Source organism: Canis lupus, chromosome 1 (assembly GCF_003254725.2).
Source record: "Canis lupus dingo isolate Sandy chromosome 1, ASM325472v2, whole genome shotgun sequence".
NCBI classification, from domain to species: Eukaryota; Metazoa; Chordata; class Mammalia; order Carnivora; family Canidae; genus Canis; species Canis lupus.
The window spans coordinates 62,494,185-62,519,351 of record NC_064243.1 but is presented as its reverse complement, the minus strand read 5'-3'; the positions used below and the strand labels follow the sequence as shown (position 1 = coordinate 62,519,351).

The 25,167-nt window shown below is 34.9% G+C and overlaps 1 protein-coding gene across 17 annotated transcripts in view; it reads left to right on the top strand.

The window, feature by feature from the left end:
• TRDN (triadin) overlaps window positions 1-25,167 on the top strand; it is a 362,541-nt gene that overhangs the window by 291,392 nt on the left and 45,982 nt on the right. For 13 of the 17 annotated variants that reach the window (XR_007413384.1, XR_007413383.1, XM_035705844.2 and 10 more), the window contains 3 exons: window positions 1,417-1,455; window positions 22,271-22,297; window positions 22,795-22,824. Coding sequence is in view for 15 of the 17 variants with exons in the window: in XM_035705844.2 (XP_035561737.2) it covers window positions 1,417-1,455; window positions 22,271-22,297; window positions 22,795-22,824 (96 nt within the window). In the remaining 2 variants the exon portion in view is untranslated. The remainder of the gene's footprint in view (window positions 1-1,416; window positions 1,456-22,270; window positions 22,298-22,794; window positions 22,825-25,167) is intronic. The other 4 variants (XM_049115164.1, XM_049115150.1, XM_049115163.1 and 1 more) reach the window with 2 other exon arrangements.

The window sequence follows — 25,167 nt, the reverse complement described above, 5'->3', positions numbered from 1 at the left end:
AAATGAAGTAAAAAATTATACAACAAAAATTTTATATAACACTAAGGCCCATGGAAAGTATTAAGATGGTGTGTACCCTCCCCAGGTATGTGAATGTGTTAACTCAAAAGAGGGGAATATGTGCCAGGGAGTGTTAAAGTGCAATAATAGCAGTGATACCACTTCTTTACAGGATACATATTCAAATATTATAGGAAGTAGGGTGTGAATGGCTATGTAATTTTCGACTATATAAAATTCTGCTGTTAAACAAATGTGAGTTTTGGTGTATGGTTTTTTGTTTGTTTGTTTTTTGTAACTCCAGATAATGAGCCTATTAGGCTAGAATTCAAATAAAGCCAGACAGCACTATCTCAGGTAACATAGACTGTACTTAAAAAGTATCCCAACCATGGGATCAGTTTTTCTGCTGTTGTAAGGAAGGAAAAATTGTAACATACCGGAATCCTTCCATTAATCAAAACAAAACTTTATGGCAAAAATGGAGAACGCTAAAGCTGAGGCAAAATTGTTAAAAGAAGAAGAACTGGGAAATGTGAAAATATAGTCAGCCATTACTTTGGTTGGGATGATTGTCATGAGTATTACTTGGATAGTTTATGAAACCAGGTATAGGGACACGTGGGTGGCTCAGTGGTTGAGCATCTGCCTTCAGCTCAGGTGGTGATCCCAGGGTCCTGGGATTGAGTCCTGCACCAGGTTTCCTGTGGAAAGTCTGCTTCTCCCTCTGCCTGTGTCTCTGCCTCTCTATGTCTCTCATGAATAAATATGTAAAATCTTAAAAAAAAAAAAAAAAACTGTTCTATACTGGTAAGTTGAAATGCAGTTTCTGAACAAAAGCCATTTCCTAGGACAATAAGAAATCAAAATATTTCATTTTAATAAAGCCTTATATTATTATACTAAATTTAAGTCAATTTAATGTATTTTATAAAATTAATAACAAATATAAAAACAAGAATTATACCAGTTTGAAATTATTAAATTAACCACCAGGTGGCGCTCCATGAATTGAGCGTCTGTAGTCAAAAATAATAAATTGCTTGCATTGGTTAAATTAGGAAAAATTACCACACTCTTCCCTCCAAGCGGTTTTTATTAATTTTTTATTTGTATTACTTAGAGAGCTTCCAAATCACAAGAAATGGGCTCTTATTAAAGACAAGATGCCAAATTACTAAGTATGTTTAGTATGAAACTTTTGAGCAAACTGGGTTTTAAAATCAAAGTCCTTTCACTTAAGTTACTTTATAGTTTACTAAGAACACGTTTCACTGAATATTGATAAACGTAACTATAATTGAAATTGAGAACAGATGAGAAAAATCTATTAGAACTGACTCGTATGTTCTTGTTTTCAAATGTTGATTTTCCCCCCTTTTCTTTGTATGTGTGTATGTAAATGATTTACTCCAGAGCCTGAAATTAAAAAAGATGAAAAGATGCCCAAAGCAGGTAAGGACACTTTGTAAGATTTACACATAAATAGATGTTCTGTTTGTTATGTACAAGTCCAGTTTTATAATCAGGGTTGGATAAGGCCTTGAGATGCTCACAACATTGAGAAAAAAACTGATGCACCCATCCTATATATTTTAAATATAATAAAGCCATAAACTTGAAGATATGTTAAAGTGAAAATAGATTCTTTTTTTTCCGGATAAAGTCATCAAAGCACTACTGGCATATGCTGTTCCTTATGCATCTAATGGGTAAATGAGCACTGTTTACAAAGTGCTCAGGGGACAATTTGAATTTCAGACCTGCCTTCACCTATATTCAACCTTTCTTTTAACCTCAAAAAACAGTGGTTTCATATTAGTCAACCTAATAGATTCAATCACTTTCTTTCCCACTAATTAAATATGCAAATATTCTTTGGAATGGTAATCCATTGCTTTCTTGGTCATTGATTTGAAAATTGGAGTACTCTGAAAATAGGATTTCTAAAAACAGGTTCTGTGAGGGAAGAAGACAGGAGATTAGCTGGGCACTCTTAAGACAGGAGTCAACACTTAGAAGAAAAAAAATCATAGAATACAGTGCAGAAAAGTAAAACTAAAAATTCCAGTTAGTAATGACAATCTTCCTCGGGCTAACCCTACTCCAAATATTTTATATCTATATGAAGATATTTATATGTCTATATCTACATATGCAAAAAAAAAAAAAAAAAGTCTAGCTATATCTCCCCATACAGTAAAAGTTCTGTGTACACAGAGACATATACGTATCTTTGGTCTTAACAATATTTGTATATACTTATTTTTACAAAGTTTAACCTATATGAAAATCATTCTTGTTTTACCCTTCTATGTTTAAATATTAACTTGAATTATTGCCACTCCTTTTGAAAGTACTGTTAACAAAGCAAAAGGAACTCATTGTTTTGTAGTGAAAAAACAGCCATTTTGAGTGACTTTATAAAATCTGAAAGCCTGCATTTTCTGGAAGACAAATGGAAAAAAGTGACCAATTTTACATAGTGAGGAAAATGCATAATAGAGATATGATATATTACATCTTAACATCAAAACTTATAACTGAGCTTTAGATATACCGGCAGAAAAGGGGAAACTACGTATAAAAATTGTTCTATGGTTGTTGGCACTCTTACTGGTGTCAGTGAAAGACTGCTGATCAAATAAAAGTTATATGACATTACTCCTTCCTGTAAGCTAACACTGTATTTGATGCTTTATTTTACTGTTGGTATGTAATGGGAAAAGTAATATGCACTATAAATTTCCTATTATTAGTTTGCATTAAATATTTATGTCTATTTTTATGTTATATTTATTTTTAACTTCCTAAAAGGAAAGAGAAATTAGCATTAATGGCATATGTTATATAATCAATCAGCAAATTAATTGAAAACATATATTATGCTAAATATCACTGCCATATGTTCAGGATTGTGCTTGTTGATGCAAAACTTACAAATAAGTAATAAGATATTGTTTTTGTCTCAAAAGAGTATAATCAAGGACACAGACACGAACTATCAAGTGATGGCTTTAAGACAATTATATCAGTGATGAGTGCTCGGGAGTCTCAAGGGAGGAGCCACCCCTGTGGTCTTATCAATCAGGGAAAACCTCGGGGAGATGATGGATTTAAGCTAGGGTTTTAGGAATATGCAAGAACAGCTGAGACAGGGAGATGATTCTACAGCATGGTGGAAGCGGTGCTAGCTTTCGAGTAGAAAGACATGAATTTGACTCTGCCATTTGCTAGGGGTGTAACTTAAATTACTTAACATTTCTGACCTTCAGTTTCTTTATCTATGGAACGAAGGTTATCATAACAAGCCACCAGGGCTTCTTAAAAGGAATCAACTTGGTGCTTGCCATTTGGTTCAGCTTCAGTAAAAGGTAGCTCTATGGCAGAGTTAACTGAGGGGCAGGATGAGCATGCAGTTAGCAGCAGGCAGCAAGAAGACCAAAGACCAAAGCAGATGCTAGGCCTGAATGAGGAACAGACGATGGCAGAACTGCAGCCATGGTAGGTAGCCAAAGGGAGGGTGGTTCTGGAAATCCAGGAAAGGGCGATTAGGAGGCCAGAGTGAAAAGTCTGGATTCTCAGAATACGAATCAGAGGAAGAGAGTAATAATCCTAAATCTTGTAATAGTGTATGGAGTGAAGTTTTGTAGAATGGATTTTCAATCAGAGATTTGACTCAGTAGTATTTTGTAAGTAATCTAAATATTATAAGGATGGGAAAAATTGGTACAGAGCAGAAACAATGAGAAAGTGAATTTTGTTTATTTTCAAGATTATTTATAGCCATGACTACCGTGCAGTGTGGAATTTTTAGGAATTACGATTTTTAAAAGCACAGAACCTAGTAACCCATTGAAAATATGAACAACATCTTATATATTCTTTCAGTTACAGGACACCATACACTTTAGAAACACAGTCGTACTCCCTGTATTGCGCTATTGCTGCTTTTCTGTCAAGTTGTTTCACAGGAAAAGAATAGGCATGGATGACATTAGTTGTACTGAACTTCATGGCCTCAAGCATGAAAGGATGAGAAGGCAATTAAACTATAAGTTGCAGAGGAAGTGCAGGTGTGCAGGTGGGTGGATGCTAGTGGGACATCCACCCAGAGATATCCTAGCGATGCTTGCAAATTGGGAGCATTCACTTGGGATCCTCAGACTAGGTTGGGTATACATGAGTTTCGAAGTTCTGCATTCGAAGACAAAGGAGAAAAGGAGTTGTTCAAAAAAAAAGAAAAAAAACTTGGAGACAGAAGAGAAGGGAATGAAGGATGGCTTCATTCCCTTGGATTTCCCATGGAAAAGTAAAAGAACCAATAAAGAACAGGCAAGCAGGTTATGGGAAAGACCAGGAAGTACAGTGTCTCAGCATCCCAAAGCAGGGGTCCATTCATGAACACGTGAAAAAGTCAGCAGTATGAAAGTCTCAGAGGGTCATGAGACATGGGACTGAGAAAAAGCCATTATAGTTGACAAAAACCTGTCATTTTGTGACTTTTTTTAAAAAAAAAGATTCTATTTATTTATTCATGAGAGACACAAAAACACAGGCAGGGGGAGAAGCAGGCTCCCTGCGGGGAGTCGGATATGGGACTTGATCCCAGGACCCTGGGATCACACCCTGAGCCAAAGGCAGACGCTCAACCCCTGAGCCACCCATGTGTCCCAACCTTTTGGAGGGCATTTTCAGAAGACCAGTGGAAGTAAAAAACAGTTTGGGATTTATCAGTAAGTGGAAGCAGAGCACAAACTACTTTTTCCAGGAATTTGTAGGGAAAGGGAGGCAAAATATTCTATTTCAGCAGGTCACATCAATGAAACATGTTGGTTGTTGTCATGCTGGTGATAACCTGATGGAGAGAATTCCAGGGAGAGGAGGAGTGAGAAGTTCAGAGGGAGATACTGATTAGGAGAGAACTGTCCCAGATTTGAGAGAAGTGGGGATACACCCTCTAGGTGGAAGGAATAAGCTTAGTTATGAGGAAGAACAAAATGCTCCTGAGCTTTGAAGGAGTAATGAAAGGGTAGATTAAATTAAAGTTGAGCATACATGAGGGAAGACAGTCCTCCAGAATGATCTTTTCTCCTAAAATCTGTGTGATGGTGACCACTAACATGTTTGTTGCCCAAACCAGGGGATGGTTTTTTTCCTGCCTCATGTTATACTGACTCCGACACAATATTTGACCATGTTTACTGTCTCTCGTATCCAAAAAAAAAGAACCCAAAAAAACTTTCTTTGGCAAAAACTAGACCATTTAACCCACGTTGTTAAAAATAAGACAGCAACAACAAAAAAATGACTACATTTTTAAATACCGGAGCGACGTTTATAATGATTTATTTTTGACGTGGCATATTATTAGCCACTAAAATTCCTTTGTTTTTTACCCAGCAATGAAAATGATGGCAAATGGGACATGCATTTCATTAGGTAATTGGAGAATAGCTTAGTGTTCTTTTTGGGAAGCAATAGATATTAATTATAAGTAGTAATATAATTAAAAACAACAAAACGCTTGCCTAAGGAATAAGCAATACATTATTTTTCTTACTTACCATGGATATTAATATTCATAAACAAGTTCTTCAGAGTTCTAGAACTGTATTTCTAACTGTCTAGCAAACATTTCCACTTGGTTATTCTGCCTACTTTTCACTTTGTTCATAATTGAACTCAACAGCTCCTCCGTTGTCTCTTTCTGTCATTATTGTTGCTCCTTATCCCAAGAAATGGAACTCATGAGTCACCACTCAGTTCCGTTGACTTAAACTTCTGAGTCATTTGCAGCTTCTCCTTGTCTTTCAGAACCCAGTGTCCAATTAGATATCATGTTATGTATTTCCCAAATTTGTGCTCCCCCACTCCTTTTTGTTTTCTTTCTCCGGGTATGACCATAGTTTTAGCTCTCATCATCTCTTGCCTGAATAGATAAATAAGCCCATGACTTGATCCTCTTGTTTCCATCTCGTCTTCACAGACAGATCCACCACATGCCTGTGCTAGTTATCTTTTCTAAATGAGTATCTGTGGAGAACAGAGCTAGATTCACTGTCACTACATTATATTGCGTCCCCACACCCCCTGTCATATTTCTTCATGGGGTCTCTCTTTGTCTAATCCACCACTATCATCGCTTCCAGTGCACCCACATCAAGATTTTTAAAAGATTACTTGATCTGCAGAATTTTGTCTATTCTGTGTCTTTGAATATTTTCTCTTCACTTTAGGTCCATGGATTTTTTTGTTTGGTTGGTTTTTGTTTTCTTGTTTTTTTTTTTTAAGATTTTATTTATTTATTCATGAGAGACAGAGAGAGAGAGGTAGAGACATAGGCAGAGGGAGAAGCAGGCCTCTGCAAGGAGTCCAATGTGGGACTCTATCCCAGGACCCTAAGATCATGCCCTGAGTAGAAGGCAGATGCTCAACTGCTGAGCCACCCAGGTGCCCCAATTTAGGTCCATGTTAAAAGCATCTTACCTATAAACCTTGCCTCTTGCCCCCATCTTGGGAGCTTACCTTCCCACCCACCACTGTTCTCTATCTATAAACACACAGCGTAAGTTTTCCAGCCTTGGTCCGTTTACATAATGTCTTCCTCTACCATACGATGTGGTATCCATAATTACCAAATGGGCTTCCTCTAACTTTGTATCTAAGCTCCTATATTATCTCTGCTGTGAGCTGTTTAGTCTTCTCTGATTTCTGATACAGGAAATCATTCGAAAGCCACCATAGCCACAACATGTTGACAAAATTATCATTCTGGAAACAAAGGGGTTGGTTAATATTTTTTTTAAATATACTTTTGACATATGTCTTGATTTTGTGATATAGGACGTGGAGAGGCAGTTTTTTAAATGGAAAAGGCTAATAGAGGAAGGATGGCATAGAAAGAGGAGCTCTAAGGCAATAGATGTGGAGGGGTTTACAACAAATCTCTTAAGTGCTGAATCTCTCTTTCTTTACTTATAAAATAGAATTACCACCAACAACGCATTCTATGCCAATCCAGCAGGCTTATTGTGAGACTTGTGTGATATGATATATGTGAAGGTACTTTCAAAGCTATGAAAACAGATAAATATGAGAGTTTATCATCTATACCCTTGTTATTTCAAGTGTGGTCCTCAAAACAAGAGCGGTATTCTCTGGTTGCTTGTTAGAAATATAAAATCTTGGGTCTTATCAATAACTGCTGAGTAAGAATTTGGATTTTAATGAGATTCCCAAGTCACTAATTATGTACATTAACATTTGAGATGTAGTATTATAGATTTCATAGACAACCTATTGTTGCCCTTGTCTCCAGGGAGGAAAAACATTAAGCTCTCTCTTACCAAAAACTTGGCTGATTTAGATTGGACTTATATTTTTGGGTGGCTGCTTTCTAACTAGTAGGGAGGTCCTCACACTTACTGAGCACTGGTTGACATCCTCCATCCACCATCTCATTTGATGGGTGATTTCTGGACTTTGGCCATCCGAGAAATGATTGAGGAAACAGCTATTTCTTATGACATAGCGTAGGCAAACAAGCACTAGACATACTTGTGCATTCATTTGAAGAATAAATAAACCCATATTTTGCTAGCAGAACATGTGTGTCAAGAGAGAGCAGTCTCTACCAGCTAGCTAAGAATGACACAATAGGTTAATGATTTAGCCAAAGAAAAACAGTATGTACTCATACTTATCAGTCATCAAAGCATCTCTGGCTCATATTCCTCAAAGAACTTGCTTCTAATTGGTTCCTCTATTCAATCTATGTCTGTCATCACATAAACTAAATGTAATAACAATCTAAAAATTACTATCGTGGTCCTACAAAAGTATATGTATATATACTGTATCTTCCAATAAGACAAAATGTGTTCTCTCTCTCTCTCTTCTCCTTCTTTCTTCCCCCAACCACCTCACATACCACTAAAATAGTATATACATCTTACATCTTTAAGTTACCCATAAAACACATGCAGGGCTCCTATAAATTGTAGAAATAATTAAATCTCAATTTGATTAGCTTCACTAAGTTATGGTAGGATCAGACTCAGTTTTGTTCAATAAATACTGATTGCATTTCCACCATGTTTCTAATAGTGTGCCAGGTTTTGAGGATATAAAGATGAATAACATAAATTCTCAATAAATATTTTATATCAAGGCAAAGATCATTAAATAAAGAGCTTATAGTAACAAAAATAAATGAATACAAATCAAGCAAACAGGCAAGAAAAGGTTGTGCAGAGTGTGCCTTCTGAACACAGGGGGATGTTACATTTCTCTAGCCTATTGGTTCAGGGAAATATTCCCAAAGGAGAAGATTATATGAATGATCTCAGAAGGTGGGTGAAGATAAGCAGGTGAAAAAAGCCTGCATAGAGCATTCCAGATAGATTTATAAAGCCTCAGCTGGATGGTAAACAGTCAGGAGCACTGAAAACTACAAGATTTCACTTTCACTTCAGCACAAAGTGTGAGTGGAGAGCAAGAGTAGGTAAGGCTTAAAAGAAAACCGTGCTGCTGTAGTAAATGTTGTGTCCTTTTTCCTAAAGGAAATTGGGAACAATTAAAAGTCTTTAAGCCAAATGAGGTACAGCTTAAAATAGAATTTCAAGTAGCTGATTCTGAATAATCACAAATTGAAGATACAGAGGATGCCAATAGTTTCAGGAAATCAGTTTTCTAGGTGATGAGATCTTGCACTGACATCTCTAGAGTTATTAAAAGGGTCTTGAGAGAGCATTAGTAGGAAGGAAAAGAGGAGAGCTATTATAGAAGCATTTAGGAAGTAGAATCACCACAACTTAGAGCAGGGGATAAGAAAAAATTCAGGATAATTCCCAGGTTTCTATCTTGGAATAGTATGTGGACAGTAATGTCATTTACTGTGGTTGGAATTTCCAAAAGAAGTGGCAGATTAAAAAAAAAAAAAAGGAAGCTATATGTATTATATAAATTTTTGACATATTTATTATATAATGTTTTTGTTGAACATTTACTATATGCTAGGCAGTATAGCAAAGCACAAGCATATAGTAAGTTGTGTTGTGTTGGGATGGTAAACACAATCAAGTTCCTGTCTTCCTAGAGTTTATAATCTATTTGGGGTAGCCATGGGGGAGAGAAATGTTGAATGAGAGGTGCCTGTGGAATATGCATTTAGGTATGATTATCAGGTACCCAGAGAGAAAATATGGTAGTGGATGTGGAAATTCCTGGCAAAGCTGTGCTGGCTTAAACAATGAGACTTATTGACATTTACGAAGGGAAGAGAGAGAGAAAGAAGGAGGATCAAGGAAGCAAATCAAGAATACTAATATGTAAGGAGTCAACAGGGAAGAAGACTTGAAGGAGTTAAAACAATTAAAAAAAAAAAGGAATGAAGGAAGGAATTCTCTTAGAACCTTGAGATACTGTCTCAAAACCGAGGGGGAAAGAATTTTAAGGAGGAGGAGGCTGTCAAAGTGTCAAATGTAACAAATTTACAGTAAGATAAAGACTGAAAAATATTCATTGCAAGATATGATATAAAGTTGCTGCTGATCTTATAAGCAGTTTTAGTGGAACGAAATAAGAGGAAAACCAAATTACCATAGTTTGAGGCATTTAGTTGAAGGCCAGAGATTGAGGCCAGAAAATACCCGTTGTAAGCTTTGTATAAATTATAAGTTATTATTTTAAAAACTTGTCTGAAAAAGGGAAAAGTGTGAATTATTCAGGAGAATAGCATGGCAAAGTAAAAAGAGGGGAAGATGTGACATCAGAGAAACTGTAGTTTTAAATAATTTCTAATCTATCAGAGATATAGCAGCAACCATCTTTAAAACTTTACAGGGTTAGAGTGTCAGTAAAAGGCATAATGCATGGGAAAATGCTAAAAACTAAGGCATGCACTCATTCTATTTTTAAAGACCTGAGACAAAAGGGATATGTATTATATATATATATATATATATATATATATATATATATATATATATATATATAAAGTATAAAAGTATTTCATTTTATTGAATTACCTACTTCTGAGATCAAAACATTTCCTTTCCAATAGAGATCTTCTTGTTTGTTACTTGTTCACTTGTGTAATATTACCCCAGTGGTTCATGTAGTACCATTTTTAATTTTAAAACCTTGAACTAAGTCCTTCTTTCTTAAAAACCATACTATTTTATACAGTTCAGCTAAGAGTATAAATCCATAACATTACTGTTATGGAGTTTTTCTCTGTAACTATAAAGGGTGGAAGGATGTCCTGCAGGATAGGTAAACTCTATCTTGCACTTGTAGTTGGCAGTGTTTTGCACAGAAGACTAGCTACAATTATTGGCACATGAAAGAATTTTGATTTGAGGTGAAGTTAGTCTGGGAAATGCTCTTGGAGTTTATCATATATATGAACACATTAGGGAAGTCTGATAGTAAAGAAACCAGCTGAGCCTTTTTTTACCCAATATTTTTCAAATGTATTCAACTATGATATCTTTTCTGTGATAGCATAGTGGTGTTCAGCTAAATGCACTGTGAGAAATTATGTGTTACACTTACTTAAAAGATTTGGTGAACCAGTAGAGCAAAGATAATAGAATTTTTTTTTAAATTATGTATTAAAAAAAGAAAAGAACAAAATGAGAAAGGCTGGACATAATGTTCAGTTGTGTCGCAATTAGAACAATAAAGATATGCTAACTCGTGTAATTTGTTTATACCCAGGCATTGTCTTCTCAAAATTTCATTTTATTTTTTTCCCCATAAATAAGATGACAGAAAAGTCTATGTAATTTTTGGAGGAAGAGGTGCTTATTCTCTTTCCGGATAAAAATTGTATTAAAAGTATGCTGATATGGAAAATTGAGTAATCGCTAGCAAGTGGCAGTGGTGATAAATACTTCATAAGTATCCCTATCAAGACTCATGTAAATCTATAAGGCAGCAAGTCAACCACCATTTCTATCACAGACTAATATTTTTTAAGTAGTCAACAGGTAGGCAGGGTTTGTTACTCAAAGGAAACAATGAATCAAAAAAAAAAAAACTGTAATGATTTTTACTCTTAGTTCAGGGACATTTATTAAATGCCTTCTAATTCCAATCTTGGAAAATGAAAACATAACTAATATTGGCAGAGCAATTAATTAATCAAGAGGAATTATTCACATACATATATAACATAATTTGATCTCATAATGATCTTGTGACTTAAGTTCCATTATTTTGTCTAAATTACAGACAAGGAAGCTGATATAAAGAGCAAATGTTTCCTGGCTTCTTTCAACATAACAATGACCTCTTTCACACACTCAACTTGATTTCTAAGGCACGGAACAAAAAAGTCTTATAAGGTTGCAAATTGTCCTCTTTGACTTCAGGGTAACCTAAAATATAGTGTACCTTCCTCTTGCCAACATAGCCTTGATATAGTTTACTGCCAAATTTAGAACCTCAAGTATACTATTACCATCCTATTGTCAGAATAATTGAGATGATAGAGGGAGGGAGGCAGAAGAGGGAGGTGGGTGGAGAATAACAATAACAAAAAAACCCACTTGGAACTGTGGCACTCCTATTTTGAATTGCCAGCCTACAGCAATGCTTAGACAACAATTCTAGAGGATACTAATAACACACAGGGGAGTACAGCGTATGTTCCTTAAGGTTGGTTTATTTCATGTATTTCCACTCCTCAAACAGTTCCTGGCACATAACAAGAGCTCAGTGAATGTTTTTGAATCAACACATGAGTAGGAGTTTTCATTTTATATATTCAGATGGATCGGGAAGCTTGTTTCTTAATCTGCTAAATTGACCTTACGAGGTTTACTATATAAATGTTAAAGTATTTCATTTAAAATAGTTAGTATGGTCTGGGCACAAAATAAACATTTAATATATTATCTGTTAATTATACTAATAAGTATACAAGACAACAACTTTCCAGAATTAAAATTTGGGACAGTCATTTCAAAATCTGAGACATGATCATTGGCCATTTTGCTTACCAAAACAATTTTTTTGTTTGTTTGTTTTGTGGGCAAAAAAAGTATAAAACCTTTGTCATGCAAAAAGTATTTTTGTACTAGAATCTCTTTTTTTTCCTATTTTTGATGGTGACTTGAGTACTTAAGTCTTGATTTAAAAAAAAATTCTATCTTCTGGAGATTGGAGATGTAATATTTCTTAGTCAATTCAATCAATCAAGCATAGTCCCATTTGGAGTTTCTGAATCAGGGTATGACAGGTACAGTTTCCCTCAGCTGACACATGCTCTGTAAATCCTCGGGAAGTTCTCTCTATTAAGAGAAAAAAAAGAGAACAAGATAGTTTCATTTAAAATTGCTAAATTGTACTAACATTAGGGTAAATAAAGAGTTATTAGCTACTATTTAGATATGTCGTCTTCTTTAGAGATGTCTTCAACTGAATATATTTTAGAATCCTCCAAAAGTCAATTTTTCGTTTTCAGCCTTTCCCCAGAATGATTTTCTCCCCTCCGTAGTTTATGAGAATAAGAAAATACTCTTTATTTCCCCTTTTTTATAAAACTGTCACTGAAATCCTCCTTCTCAATTTCAACCCAATATAAAAACTAATTGAGGAAGGTGGTAATGAGATTCAAATTGAGATGTTCCAGGACAGCAAAAGCAATTCACTAGAGAAGACTTTATAACTTGCCATAGAAGTTGATGGTCTGGCTCCTGTAAATTAAAAGAAAAACTCAGAAGTTTTTTAGACACTTGCCTATTAAGAAGTCAACTCTAGTAGAAAGGTTTTTGTTTCCAGGCTAATTTGTGAGTTACTCTGACAAAATATTGTAAAATTTACAAGACCCAATTCCCCAATGTTAATGTATTGTTTAGCTTATTTCTTCTTTGCTATTCTAAAATATGCTAGTTTTATTAATTATTTGAACCTATTCTCAATCTCTTTTTTTTTTCTTTCTCTTAGGACTAAACATCCTTGTATATTATTTATAACACACAATATATCATCCAGTTTTCAAAACTATATTCTTAGATCAATTTTTTTTTTATTTTTCAATTTAGTGGATCAATACAACATTCACACATGGGAATATTTCTCAAGCCTGTGATGAAGTGTTTCACACTTGTGATATGCTTAAAGGAAGGTTGATATTTAATAATTGAATCATGTTCCAGGAGAAAAGTTTCAGTTGCCTCTTATGGACAAACATGAGGGATCTTTTCTTTTCTTTCATATGCTATTCCAATTTAGCACTCATAACACAAAACATGTTGAGAAAGAGATACAGTACTATTTATTTGAGCATTGAAGAAGATAAAAGAAATAGTATTAACTACCATCTCTTTTATTCTCATATTTCTGGTTTCAAAACAGAATATTCTCAAGTGCAGGAACTGAGATTGGTGTGACCAATAACAAGCATGGCAGAAATAATGGTTTCTTTGGAGCCATTCCTGACAACTTTAGACAAGTCCATCGAGGTTTAGACATTTTACTGAGCTTTCTTTCTCACAAACCCTCCATTCCTACCCTATGCTTTAACCAGTACCCTGACTTTTAAAATCAGGACTGAATCTCATTGGTAGGATTCAACGTGATGGGAGCTCATTTCTTGTCTCATTTCTTTCCTAAGACCAACTTAAAGTATCAGGATGTGATCAGGTGGTGTTTATGGTAATAGAGTTTAGTAAATCTTAATAATTAAAACATGCTTGGGAAAGATGGTGCTAATCAATCGGAAATAATCAGGAATACATATTATATTCCAGGTCAAAACTGCTCAATAGTCACACCTAAACATGGCATAATTTTCTCCTTTTCATAGATAAAATAACCATAACCAACACTAATGAGAAATTCCATACACAAACTTTGACATGTTTTATTTTCATATATCTCAAATGAGATGACCACAATACAAATTTGAAAAATTCCCTACGTAGAAAAAAAAATGGAAGATTTCTGCCAGTGGTATATTTCAGTGAAGGGCCACAGAGTTAAAAAGAACTCTCTCTTTTTTGCAAGTCCTTTTCAAATATTTTAGCAGCTTCTTCAGTGAGTCATTGGTGGGAGTATGTTTAGTTGCATGCATTACTCAATAGAGTAAGCCATTTATATAGAGTTGTCACTTGTTCATTAAAGACAATTATTGTTGACACCCTGAGACAATGCACAAGTGCTAAGAATACAAAGATGATAGTTGCATTGCTGTCCCTGCCTAGTGAATTTCACAATTTATTTGTGGAAGACAAATGAGTAAATAATTACAAAGTATTGCAAATAATTACAGTGTACAGAGATGACGGTTTTCATACGATGCTGAGAGTACAGATTAAGGGCATCTAACTCATCCTGGAAAGAGATCAGGAAAGGATTCCAGAGGGAGACAACAGCTGAGCTGAGACTTGACAAATGAGCACAGTATGATGAGAAGAGGCAAGAAGAGGGCAAAAGCATCCAGTGATATGATGGGGAATGTAAATGATATATTTGAATCTCTAATAGAGGCAGAAACTGAGAAGGAAATAAACAAGTGGAAGTACACTCCAGATATATTTAGAAAATGGAATCAACAGGGTTCTGTTAAGAGCTGAATAGGGATAGCAAAGCCTGAAGAAGAATTTTGGATGAGTTCCAGCCTCCTGGTTAGAATTATAGATAGAATGTAGTATCATTTACCAATATAGGGAACGTGTTTGGAATAGAAAAAAGTCTTTCTTTAGAATGTTTGTTATGTGGGTCAATAGTGGAATAAACCCATTTATCCCCATATCTTCTATTTTCTCCCAACTTTGCAAAGTATATGCATGATATCAGAATTGATGTTCTGTCTCTGCGCATAAAGAGAGAGAACTACCTAGCATGGCATTTCAACCAAATCTAATTACTATGACTGTAGCTGGAATTTAATTTATCCATAAGAATTCAGCTTTTCAACTAATAGGTAAGTCTTATACGCCTATTCTTAAGAGTTTGAAGTGCTTGGCATGCCCTAAATGTTAGGTCATCGTTTGCTGAATCAAATGATCAAATGATTGAATAATCATGGTATGTTGTCAGTGTTATATTAAGTTCTTGGTCAAAAATAAAAAGAGGTTTCAAAGTAATGGTTTTGATTAACTTCCCCTTTCTATTGGTTCTCTATTAACTTCCTCCGATCTCTCACACTGAAACATGGTGTAAGCAAAACATTTGCTACTAACAGTTTAATCAACATCACTTTAAATCCCTTTGAACATCAAGAAGCAGGACCCCAAGATACCCTCACTACTCATCTGAGGCAAAATATAACAGGGGGATCGTAAACAGAGCGGTCAAGGGTAGATGCTTGGATAACAAAAAAGTTTCCATGGAAATTTATTGTAGTACAGCCTTAAGAAATTGAACAAAATAATTGATACCTAGAAAATTGAGCACAGTGCAAATCCAATAAAGATGAATGTCACTGGGTTCATGTATCTAGGAGGCCATATTACCACAGATCTTAATACTGGGTAAACTATAAAGAACTTTCCAAACTCCATTTCAATATACTGCCAAATAATGCTGCTTTTAAAATTAAAGGACACCATGAAAAATATTTTTACTTCTTACCAACAGATTGCATTTCTATAACATAAAATAAAAATTCTTCCACAGATTTAGTTCCAATTGTCAGAGGCAATTCTTGTTTACCAAGTCACTTTTTGGAAATTAAAGGTCAATTTTCAAAGCATCATTTGTGATTTATTTCCTTGATTTATAGCACCACATAAATGATGGTTTGTAAAATGATGGAATCATTTTACATTATTTTTACATTATATAGATAATTTTATGTTAAATATCTAAAAGTATATTTGTAAACATTATATAAATAAAAATATGATATTTTTTCAACCAAATAGCATTATATAGTACATTTGATAAATGAGATTGCCTCTATCTATAAATTTGTCTACAGGTGAAAGAAGAAAAAAGAATGTTTACTCAAATTCATATACACTTCAGAAAGCAATTCCTTTCAGTTTTATATTTTATATATGTAATGTTTATACTCCTATTTTAGTTTTGTTAATTAAAAGATTATAAAACCTCATAAAACATGTAGCTGAGTAATAATGGCTTCTAGAAAAATGTAATAAGATTTCTGAACTGGTTTAAGCATCCCATAAAAGACCCTATATTTTCTTGCCTCCTCCAAATGGCTCGCTTATTCTATATATATGGTACAAAGTTTGGATATTAATCTTCAAGTCAATTTAAAAGGTAAAGTGGCAGTTTGATGTTTCTTTCTGGTGAAGATGTAAATCTACAGCAGAGCCAATTTCTTCTCTGTACTAAATAGCTGTGTACATAGATATATTATATCTGGAACACTCACTATAGTGTCTTAGAAACCAAGTTTGTGGGGCAGCCCTGATGGCTCAGCGGTTTAGGGCCACCTTCAGCCCAGGGCGTGATCCTGGAGACCCAGGATCAATCCCATGTCAGGCTCCCTGCATGGAACCTGCTTCTCCCTCTCCGGCTCTCTCTGTCTCTCTCTGTCTCTGTCTCTCTCTCTCATGAATAAATAAATAAAATATAAAAAAAAAAGAAAAAGAAACCAAGTTTGTTCTTCTACCCTTAAACTCTAACATGCTTCAACAGCAGAAAATCTATCAGCAATTGAGCAAACAGATTTACTAAAGAGCAATAAGCCCAAAAGAAATCAATACTGAAACTTTTCAGGTTGATTATCTAAATTCTGTCTCCTTTGTAAATGATTTACTATTTTTTTTTAATTTTTATTTATTTATGATAGTCACACAGAGAGAGAGAGAGAGAGGCAGAGACACAGGCAGAGGGAGAAGCAGGCTCCATGCACTGGGAGCCCGACGTGGGATTCAATCCTGGGTCTCCAGGATCACGCCCTAGGCCAAAGGCAGGCGCCAAACCGCTGCGCCACCCAGGGATCCCAATGATTTACTATTTTAATTTAAATTAATATTTAACATAATTATATCACTTTACCCCCATGAAATCTTAGAAACCATGTAATCTAACTTCCTCCATTTCTAATGTTTTTGTAAATGAAAAACTGAGCAAATTAAATGGATGTTAAGGTTCCACAACAAATGAGTGTTTGAGTGAGAACCAAACTCAACCCTTAAGACCTCTTATCTATTGCTTGTCCCTGTACACTACACATTAATATTCTCTGACTGTACCAGGTCAAGATTTTATTTTATGTCAGAAATTTTTTTGTCAGAAAAATTTTAGAATTTTCCTTAGTATATATAGATACAGACATACTATATATTATTTTATGCAATTTTAAACTGCTGTGATTTCTGTCATTCATGTGTCTAACATTTTAAAATATTTTTGACTCATTCTTTTTACTTTCTCTTTTATTCATTGAATATGACCATTTTTGTTTAAGTCAATGCATAGTAGAAGTAGAAATTGGGAAGATTACATTGACAATTTCATTTGTTTTTAATAAAATTCAAGAAATTTAGAAAATACAAAAATATAAAAGCTATAATAAAAAAATAAAAACCTAAAATTCCTATAAATAAAATAAACAAATATATGTATGTATATACTTGTTATATTGCTTCTTACTATTTGACACCTGTGATATGGAGCCAGTTGCTATCTTCATGAGAACATCAGAATTACAATGATTTGTTTTCCTCTGTAAAAATAAAAAATTCTTGTTATATAAATTTGATTTCATATCAATCACATCGTTTATAGATCTCAATCAGAAACATCTGAATAGAATATTACTGTCAACTATATTGAAAAGTTGACACACTAGAATCAACATAACCATGTTCTGTATTAGCTTTATCCATTTATGTCTTAGTGGATTGAAACCTTTCTCTTTGACTCTAATTATTTGCTGAAATATGATAAATATGACATATACAATTAGCTAGAACTCAAAATTGCAAAAAATAGCCATAGATTTTGTTAAGTGAATGCTATTAACAAATATAGTCATGGTTATCAAACAGTGGCTTTCAAACTTCAAAATGTGTCTGATATACCTGAAGGGCACCCCAATTTATGATTCTAGAGGTCAAGCGTGGGGTCCAGCATATACATCCCTCATAAATGCCCAGATTACATTAATGTTTGAGAGTCATTGCCTTATAGAATTCTCCTCCAACAAACAATCAATATTGGCCTCGCACTTATTGCTAAGTGTAGACCTTAGGGAATATATAGCCTTTGAACATGTATAGATAGACACACACATGCACTTTATTCATTCATGTATCTTCAGATGTGTTTTCCTGTGAAGCTTCATCAGATTTTAAACTGGTATAATATCACCTCTTAACTGAATATATAAGATTATGAAACAATATAAAAGAGCTAAAGAACATGTGGGAATAACATCAGCAAGATGATGGTATAGAAATTTTTAGTGTCCATTCCCTCCCCAAAACATCAATTTGAAAGCTATCTATACACAGAATATACTTTCAGAAGAGCTAAGGATTCCAGGTGAGGGAATATAGCACCTAAGTGAAGCACAGAAAAACAATAAGACATTGAGGAAGATGTCAATACAGATTCACATTATCCCCGCCCCATCTTCCATACTTGGGCAGCTTAACAGAAAAATATACTTTTCTTGAAAGGGAGGAAGAAGGAGAGTAAAGAGATCACCCAAATTCAATGCAGACCCCAGTGTTGGCCTGTGCCACCACCAGACTGACTCTCAAAGTCCTAGGTGACTCCCATGGTACTACGCTCCCACCCTACCCTGGCACTGACCAGCTCCCACAGCCTCAGAGCAGCAATCATAGCACAAGTTTCTTAGCAGATTACCATGAATCTTCTGCTGGTCCATCCTAGTACCAGCCACCTCCCACAGACCCCAGGATCAGAGCCGGCCCTGGTACCAGGCTGGTACCTGCAGCCTCAGGCTCTAAGCAAGCTCCCATAGACCAAGACTCCCAGCCTGATCCCAAGCTAGGTAAACCCCAATAGACCCAGGCTCCAACTGGGATCCTGTGAACCCAGGCTCCTGCCCTACTGCCCTACCACAGCACCAAGTCATCCTTCGTGGCTTTCTGAGGTCCTGGGTTTAGGAATGGCTCCCACAGACCTAGGTTCCTGTCCTGCCCCAGGACGAGGGCAGCTCACATGGTCCCCAGCCTCTAAGCTGGTTCCTCTGAAACCAGTCTGCCAAACTATCCCAATACTGGCCCAGCCTCTAAGACCCAGATGCCAGGTCCATCCCAGTGGTCCCTGGCATGTAGCCAGTATTATCCTGATAAATCCTGAAAAATATCCAAGGTCAACTAAGGATCCTCCAAGAAAAGAAAACTAGGTCAATATCATTGATGAATATATATACAAAAATTCTCAACAAAATACTAGCAAATTTAATTCAACAGCAGATTAAAAGGATTATACACCATGATGAAGTAGGGTTTATCCCTGGAATGCAAAATAGTTCAATATACACAAATAAATAAATGTGGTGCACTATATTAATAGAATGCAAAATGAAAATATGTAATTATCTCAATAGACACAGGAAAACCATTGAAAAAAATTCAACATCCTTTCATGATAAAATCTTTTTTTAAAAACTTTTTTCATTTTTTTCATGATAAAATCTATCAACAACTTTATTCTCTCATCATTCTAGAGATAGAAGTCCAAAATCAAGTTGTAGGAAGGGTCATGCTTTCCTTGAAGGTTTGGAGGATTATCTGTTCCATCCCTTTCCCTTGGCTTCTAGAATTGCCAGCAAACCTTGGTGTTCCTTGGCTTGTAGAAACATCATTCAAATTTCTGTTTCTGTCACAACATGGTATTATCCCTGTATGTTTTCACATTATCTTCTCTCTCTCTATGCATGTCCAATTCTGTGTCTCTTCTCCTCTTATAAGGATATCAGTCATATTAGATTAGGACCCACCCTACCTAATGACCTCACTTTAATTATGTCTGCGAAAACCTTATTTCCAAATAAGGTCAATTGACAAGATAATGAGCCTTAGGACTTCAACATAACTTTTGGGGGAACACGATAAAATCTATAAGGCAGAGTGTAAAGAGAACAGCAGAATAATATAGGCTGCAATTGAAATTGACTTGGAAATAAATATATATGGGAGAGGGCATGTAAAAACCAACTCTGAAACCCAGATATCATAATTAAACAGCTTTGTGGAAATAAATAGTCATTCAGTGTTTGTCACAACCTGATTGCAGGGATGAGTAGAACTGATTGGACTTAAAGTAACGTTTCTCTTATTGGACTGTGCTTGGAATAGTGTAATTGGCTCATAGTGAGAGTAGAGGGTGGAAATCTGTCATATATTTAGGGTAGGGATTTTTTTTAAGATGTTATTTACTACATTATACTATTTTTTTCCTGTTGAGAACACATAAAACAAATGTACTCAGTTAACAGTACCAGGAATTGCTATACAAGGAATTCCCTGTAAAAACCTATTTATGTCTTAAAACATTGTGAATTTTATAATTAATCGGGCTTTTTATCCTTGCCTGAATATTAGAAAGGTGGGTTTTCATACCAAGTCCAAGGAAGTGTATAATAATTTTAGCATGCATTGTATGTTTTAATGTAATTCCTGAATTCATAAAATCAAAATCTTGGCATAAATGGTGAGATAGTGTATGTGTGGGAAGTAGAAGATTCAAAGTTATTAGGATGTCAGTTGCTCCCAAAGTGATCTATGGATTTAATGCAATTTCCATCAAATTCCAGCAAGTTATTTTGTGAATATTGACAAACTGATCCTAAAAGTTATGTGGAATGGGGAAAAAAATTTTAAAAAACCTCACAGCAGCCAACACAATACTGAAGTAAAGATCAAACTTGGAAGACTGACACTTTTCCTGACCCCAAGTAATTTCCATGTGTGCCTATGCTGGTTGGTGCTCATCTGAAGATTTAAGAGGGCCTTCCACAAATCTCTAGAACTTTATCTCTTTTTCTCTCTTCTCTTCTCTGCAGCCTTACATGACTCTGACCTATGATCTCTAGCTATCTTGGCCTTTCCAGACTCCCAGTTCCATCTCGTCAATTCAATTCTGTTCCTTCACTAAGGCTTTATAATTCTATTAAGGCATTAAGCTGGAGCAATCATAGGACATATATCATTTGTTTCCCATCACTTAAAAATCACTATCCTTTGTTGTCTATACCCAATATCTTTAAAGCCAGTGTTTTACATATTTTGTCTGTTTTCTATAGTTTTAAGTGTGAGGACTAATCAGAAGTCAAGTGAATGGGAATTTAAAAAGGAAAAATGATCAATACAGTTAACTACATCTATTGGTGTTGGCAAAGGGGGGGCGGGGATTGATGACCAGAGAGACCTGATAAATGAAATGGTGGAAATAGAAACTAGATTTTAGTGAATGATTAAATGGGAGTCAGGAAGTAGAAAAAGCAAGTAAAGATGACATTCCCAAGAAGCTGAGTTGAACAATGATAGGTACTGGATGATATTTATAAGGGAATACAGAATCAAAGGAAGCTGTTTTTGTTTACTGTTGAAATCTCTGTTGAGATAAAAAAATAAAGAAAATTAAAACTGACTATGCAGAAGGCAGGGGCTGACAAACAATGACCTACAGACTGATCACCTTTATTTATTTTCTATAAATAAAGTTTTATTGGAACACAGCCATGCCCATTCATTTACATAATATTTACAGCTGTTTCTGTGTTACAACAGAGTTGAATAGTTGTGAAAGAGATCATATGGCCTAAAGTAAAAAATATATACTATTTGATCTTTCATAGAAGGTTTGCCAACCCTTACACTATGGATCCAGTATGCAATAAAAACATATATTTCTAATCATCTGGAGTTTCAATTTCAGTAGCAATCATTTTTAATATATTATACCAGGCTAGATAAAATTTAATAATATTAATGGAAATGAAAATAATAGGTAATATTTTTTCTCTTCAATAATAAGAGATAGAAGAAATTTCTCAAAATAAAATTATGTGTTCTATCTTAATATTAGACTTAAAAGTTAATGTTGCACACAAGAGTTTGTGAGCAAATTATTTTTAATGGTGCAATAAAATTAAGCTAAGAGTTTTACCATTTAAAAATGATTGTTTTTCAATTAGTGATTTTGTATAGACATTAAATTGCATATCCTGTAGAATTTAAATAAAGAACAATAGTTGTTTGCTGTTTTATTTTAATTTTCAAATGTGTAATATTCTTTCATATTCAATGTCAATTCAGTCAATTTACTGACCCAGTCTTTAATAATTTTAAACTCTTTCTAGACAAAGAAGTCAAGCCTAAGCCTCCACGTATGTTTTTGTATGCCAAAAAATAAATAAATAAAACAAATCTTAAATGCATGCTTTTACTTATCCCCTGATTTCATAGTTGAGTATTTTGCTTCAAATCAAGCTATTAGAATCATAACTATTTTGTGTAGACAATGTGCTTAATATCCTCATATTTCTAATGCCTTTTGTATTTCTAATATCCTCTGTGTTTCTGAAAACATGCTATGCTAAGATTTTTTTCCAACCTTTGTTCACTTAAGGCACAGACCAATACCTTTCATTAACTTCTCATAAAAATTTTAGTTCACTTTTTCATTTTAGCTCAAAATAATTCTTACTGTGATGGATAATAAGTAACCTTTATTTGCCTGTTTGTATCAACTTGCTGCATCCATAAAAAGAAGAAAATCAATATGGAAAATCTAAAAAAATAATATATAAAAGAAATATGCATGAATACAGAAAAAAATTATCTTTGTATAATCATCATTATTAATGTTCACCTATATTTTTAGAGTCACAAGTAAAGAAAGAAGAGAAATCAGGTATGTATGTTTTATGTATAAATTCATACTTGCATTCCATATTTATAGCAAATAGCATATTACCTCTTTGCCAATGTTGTGTCCTAGTGCAAATATTACACAAAATGTTATCCTTTACCAAATTTTAAAATAAGACAAACATAATGCATATTTATTTATACCCCTGTTCCTAGAAAAAATTCTACTTACAAAGGAGAAATTTCTGAGAAATGGATCTGATTCAGAAGAAGCAATTGAGTTGACCTACAAAACCCCTATTTTTACTGATTACTATAGGATGCAGATATCCTGTCAGGAAAACTGGTCCTTTCATTCTGTTTTTTTTTTTGTTCGTTTGTTTGGTTGGTTGGTTGGTTTTTTTTTTTGGAGCACCTGAGTGAAATGAACATTTCTAAGGCTTCCAGTATGCAACAGAAACTTTTTTTAAAAGAACACACAGAAATCTGATTCTCAAAACAGTTAAATCTTTGGTTCATGTTTACTATTTGTGTTATAAAGTTGCTGTAATAAAATAAAATATCACAAATTGGATATCTTAGTCAGGCAGAAATTTATTCTCTCACAGTTCTGGAAGGTAGAAGTCTGAAATCAAGGTGTCAGCAAGGCCATGATTCTTTTGAACCTGGAGGGAAGAACCCTTCCTTGCCTTTTTATTTTATTTTTTATTTTTTTATTGGAGTTCAATTTGCCAACATATAGCATAACACCCAGTGCTCATCCCATCAAGTGCCCTCCTCAGTGCCCGGTCACCCAGTCACCCACCCCCCACCCATTCCCTTTCCATCACCCCTTGTTCGTTTCCCAGAGTTAGGAGTCTCTCATGTCCTGTCTCCCTCTCAGATATTTCCCACTCATTTTCTCTCCTTTCCCCTTTATTCCCTTTCAGTGTTTTTTATTTTTTTTCACTATTTTTTATATTCCCCATATGAATGAGACCTTATAATGTTTGTCCTTCTACGATTGACTTATTTCACTCAGCATAATACCTTCCAGTTCCATCCACATCGAAGCAAATGGTGGGTATTTGTCGTTCCAATGGCTGAGTATACTCTCCCTCTTTGCAGATGACATGATACTGTACATAGAAAACCCAAAGACTCCACCCCAAGATTGCTAGAACTCATACAGCAATTCAGCAGTGTGGCAGGATACAAAATCAGTGCCCAGAAATCAGTGGCATTTCTATACACTAACAATGAGACTGAAGAAAGAGAAATTAAGGAGTCAATCCCATTTACAATTGCACCCAAAAGCATAAGATACCTAGGAATAAACCTAACTAAAGAGGTAAAGGATCTATACCCTAAAAACTACAGAACACTTCTGAAAGAAACTGAAGAAGACACAAAGAGATGGAAAAATATTCCATGCTCATGGATTGGAAGAATTAATATTGTGAAAATGTCAATGTTACCCAGGGCAATTTACACATTTAATGCAATCCTTATCAAAATACCATGGACTTTCTTCAGAGAATTCGAACAAATCATCTTAAGATTTGTGTGGAATCAGAATAGACCCTGAATAGCCAGGGGAATATTGAAAAAGAAAACCAGGGCCGGGGGCATCACAATGCCAGATTTCAGGTTGTACTACAAAGCTGTGGTCGGTCATCAAGACAGTGTGGTACTGGCACAAAAACAGACACATAGATCAGTAGAACAGAGTAGAGAATCTTGAAGTGAACCCTCAGCTTTATGGTCAACTAATATTTGACAAAGCAGGAAAGACTATCCATTGGAAAAAAGACAGTCTCTTCAATAAATGGTGCTGGGAAAATTGGACAGCCACATGCAGAAGAATGAAACTGGATGTGAGACAAGATTCCTTGCCTTTTCTGACCTCTGGTGTTTGCAAGCAATCCTTGGTGTTCCTTGGCTTGAAATTACATTGTTCCAATCTCAGCCTCTATCATCCCATGGATGTCTTCTTCCTTTGTGTCTTTATCTCTGTCTTTTCTCCTCTTCTTGTAAGAACACTAGTCATATTAGATTAAGGACCCAGCCTATTCCCATGTAACTACATCTAAATTAATTACACCTACAAAGACCATATTTCCAAATCAGATTACATTTTGGGGGTTGGGACTTCAGCCTATCTTTTGGGAGAACACAATTCAGCCCATAGAATCCTATTCCCTGCACCCTCCATGCATCCAACATTTCATCAGTTCAAAGTCCCAAATCTCATTATCCTAAACATTTATGGAAATGCAGGGTATGATTCTTCTTGCAGAAAATTTCTCTCCATCTGCAAAATCAGAAACCAAATTATCTGCTTCCAAAATGAAACAGTGGGATAGACATTCCCATTTCAAAAGGGAAAAAAAAAAAAAAAGAAACA